Source organism: Glycine soja, chromosome 20, assembly GCF_004193775.1.
Source record: "Glycine soja cultivar W05 chromosome 20, ASM419377v2, whole genome shotgun sequence".
Classification (NCBI taxonomy): domain Eukaryota; kingdom Viridiplantae; phylum Streptophyta; class Magnoliopsida; order Fabales; family Fabaceae; genus Glycine; species Glycine soja.
Window position 1 is genome coordinate 4,941,061 of NC_041021.1, and position 3,877 is coordinate 4,944,937.

The 3,877-nt window shown below is 29.6% G+C and overlaps 1 protein-coding gene across 1 annotated transcript; it reads right to left on the minus strand.

The window, feature by feature from the left end:
• Positions 1-932, minus strand: LOC114401798 (protein MAINTENANCE OF MERISTEMS-like). Its single transcript, XM_028364386.1, has 2 exons — positions 624-932; positions 1-231 (listed from the first exon to the last, which is right to left on the minus strand). Exons 1-2 carry the CDS (start codon positions 930-932, stop codon positions 1-3), a joined length of 540 nt encoding a protein of 179 aa, XP_028220187.1.
• Between the last annotated feature and the right edge of the window lie 2,945 nt (positions 933-3,877).

Consider the following 3,877-nt stretch of genomic DNA (forward strand, 5'->3'; position numbering starts at 1 on the left):
TCATCTAATATGTCCGAAAAATAAAGAGATAATCTCAAACTCTTTGAATTCTCGGTGGTCACCATAGGGAATCCAACACACAACATCAGACGTCAATCTATCCAAATGCTTGGACATCGACACAAGTAATGCCTTCCTAGACTTCCAGTAGTAGCCACATGGTTTCCTTTCATGATAATCTTTGGCAACAATAGAAGAAGAAACAAAAGGAAAGTGCTCGTAGATCCAACACTGCACATATTTTAAAAACAACAAAACAATGAAAACAATACTCAATCTAAACTAAAGAACTAAAAAAATTAAAAAAAAATTAAAATTACTTGTAAAAGTGTGATATATCCTACAAGTTGTCTGACGGTGCTCTTTGACGCATCATTCAAATTCTAATAGATATGGACTAGTGCAGTAGCTCCCTATGCGTAGCTTCCACTCTGAGTCAAGTCATGAAATGTGTCCAAGAATACCACATGAACTTGTGTGGCACTCTTGTTAGCAAAGAGTGTGCAACCTACCAAATGCAACAAATATGATCAAGTTGCTACAATCCACTATGTTGTGTCACATTTGCTCCAATATATGTCTCGCAGCTAGGATAGCCTAACAAATTCCCCATGGCATTGTACTGTTTCAGCTCTTGCTTCTTCTAAACTAACTTCAAGTAATTCAACTAATAGTAAGACGGCTTCGTCAACATGAAGAGAATCGAAGTTGCGGAAGGCCCCTATAATCGACAAATGTAGCAACGATGCCACATCGTCGAGGGTGATAGTCACCTCTCCTACAGGAAGATGGAAACTACTAGTTTCCTTATGCCACCACTTTTCAAATACTAACATAAGTCTCCGATCAACAGTGTCCAACGAACATGCGATCAAAGGACTTAATCCTGTGGCAGCCACTAAGCCAGCCAAATTTCTTAGTCTTCCTTCCATGGGAGGATAACTTCAGGTCAGGACATTCCTAAAAATCATAATTTCAATCATTTCAACAATAATAACAAATACTTACAAAAATATTATTTATTTAAAAATACAAATACCTCTCCATTTCAAACTTTCGTTGTCACATGATAAACATAGTCCATCAAAACTAATGTGTCGTGGGGCCCGCTTGGAAAACCCTCAGCATCAGTAACTACATCATCAACAACTGCTTCTTTAGGATATTCATGGACCTTGTCATCTGCATGATCCATATGTTGAATATCCTCAGCAACAGGTGCAGCTTCCTGTTGCCTACGTGCAGATGTTGTGGGCCTTCGCTGTTGGGGGACTTCATCTGCATCACCATTGAATGTTTTCCCTAGGGCTCTTCCTATAACCCTACCTAAAGCCTCATTCAAACATCTAGTTCAAAAATAATATGCACATTAAAATAGTCATAACAATTTATGTAAGCGTTTAAACAATACTTCAATCAATTACTATTTAATAATTCATAAATATTTTTTTTAAATAACTTTTTTTATTACTTTAATATATTCATAAATGCATATAGAAATTATTTTTTCAAATATATAGAGTTGACAACACTAATTCTAGTAAACTTAAATTAATGGCCCAAATGTAACTACAATTTTAGTTTTTATTTCTAACAAATCACTATTTCATTTTTCAACAAATTACTATGACAATAACTTTAATTTTTTTAACAAATGAAAAAATTTTAATTTTATACTTCCAAACACTATTTATATAAATATTTAATACTATGATTGTAATATATATATATATATATATATGACTATATCAATAAAAAAAATTGTAATTTACAAATTTACATTTTCTTGTTAAACTAAATTGTCAAATATCTAGTAAAAAAAATTTGGAATTTATGATATCTAGCAAATTTATAAAAAAAACTTTTTAAAAAATCAAATATAACAAAATTATTTATACTTTTTTTTAAAAAAATCACAACTATATATATATACACATTTTTTTAAAAAATAAACAAATTACTTAACTTCTTAATTAAAAACCAACTTCAAAAAAAAAATTAATTTCATAAAAAACAAAAAATATACAACAATATTTATTTATTACAATTTTTGTAACAAAAATATTAATTTATACATATTTATTTTTTCTTTTAATTTAAATAAAAAAATTAAAATAAATTTACGGATGGGATAATCCGTATAAGTTATACAGATTAGCAATCCATATGACTTATACTGATCAATCCGTATGAATTATACAGATTTGTAATCCGTATAAACCATACAGATTGACAATCCGTATAAGGCATATGGATTGACAATCTGTATGGTTTATACAGATTACAAATCTGTATGCCTTATAGGGATTTTTGGCAACCAAACACAACCACAACATCCACAAAGTGACAGAGAGAGGGAAGAGACACTTACGGCAGAGAAGAACAACAACATGACGACTAGCCTCGCAGTTATTTACTGGTGGTATGAATGACGGAACGAGCAGCGCCGGTGGTGCGGAGACAAAACTAGGTGAATAACGAAGAAGAAGGAAGCAAAAGTCATATAGAACGCATGAACATAAGAGGAGAGGGAAGACGTTTTTAAAAATTAAATGAATGACATTTTTGCCACTTCACATATTATGCTGGGTGTACTAGCAATTGTGCTGGTGCCGAAACCAAAAGCCAAACCAGTGTTGTGTTTACATGAAAAACTGCTCTGATGGAAAAGTTCTTTCTTACACACTTGGTGGCAAGAGGAAAAGTGTCTCATGAAAGATTGAAACGCTCATTTCTTTTTACATTGTGATTAATAAGGCTATGTTTGAATAGCCATTGAAGCCTTTCTAACACACTTTTTTCTCACTAAACTTAGTTTGCTATTTTACTAGGTTAAATGTCATTTTTATCATTATATTTTGGCAGTTTTCATTTTGGTACATTTAGTTTTAAAATTTTGATTTTGATCTTTCATGTTTTTTAAAGTTTTATTTGGTACATTAAGTTTTAAAATCATTTTAGTCTTTCATATTTTTTAAAGTTTCATTTTGGTCTTTTCTTTCATTTTCTGTCGAAACATTATTATTCCATCAATGTTTTAAATTTTGAAATAATTAATTATTGTAGCCGACACTATTTCAAATTAATTATTTTACTTATATGCAATGTTTTCTGTCAAATTTTAAAACATTGATAGGACACTAACATTTTTAACAAAAAAAAAAGATCAAAATGAAACTTTAAAAAACATAAAGGACCAAAATGAAAATTTTAAAACTTAATTTATGAAATGAAACTTTCAAAAACGTAAAGAATCCAAAAGAAAATTTTAAAATTCTCCAAAATAAAATGAAATCATTAAAATATAATAGACCAAAAGTGATATTTAACCATTTTGCTATTTTGTTTTGTTGTTACTCAAAGCAATTTTTCAACTTACATGTAGTACTAACTTGAGTTACTTTTGAAGAATTAGTTTTCTGTTCATAGTGTTTTTTCAAGAGTAACCTCAAATAAAAGTATTGTTAATTAGTATTATTTAAATAAATTTTATTTTATCAACATATTTTTCAACAAAAAATCTAAAAAAATTATATTATGTTATTTTTATCAAACTTGAATTTACAACATGATTTTAATTCAAACTTGTATTTGCTATTCCTAATCCAAACATGCATAATTTGTAAATTCATTTGTCTGCTTAAGTAGTCTCAATAATTGAACTCTAACTAAGTAAATTGGACTCGCATAAATTCCTAACATATATGATCAGGAGAAATTACCTAAACAAATCGAGTAAATAATACAATGAAGCATAAAGTCCATTAGTTGAATTTAGAATGTACTGTTATTTTGTCATACAACCCAAATGCCTCCATATAATGGTTTCATGCTTCCTTGACCTCAACCCTAACCAATGAATAACCTTCCTTATCCC

Bases quoted from the DNA above. Each gene is read 5' to 3' on its own strand.
- LOC114401798 (XM_028364386.1), bottom strand. From the start codon at position 932: ATGGAAGGAAGACTAAGAAATTTGGCTGGCTTAGTGGCTGCCACAGGA. The intron at 232-623 runs GTACAATGCCAT...AAATATGTGCAG, and splicing joins AAGAAGCAAGAGCTGAAACA to TGTTGGATCTACGAGCACTT.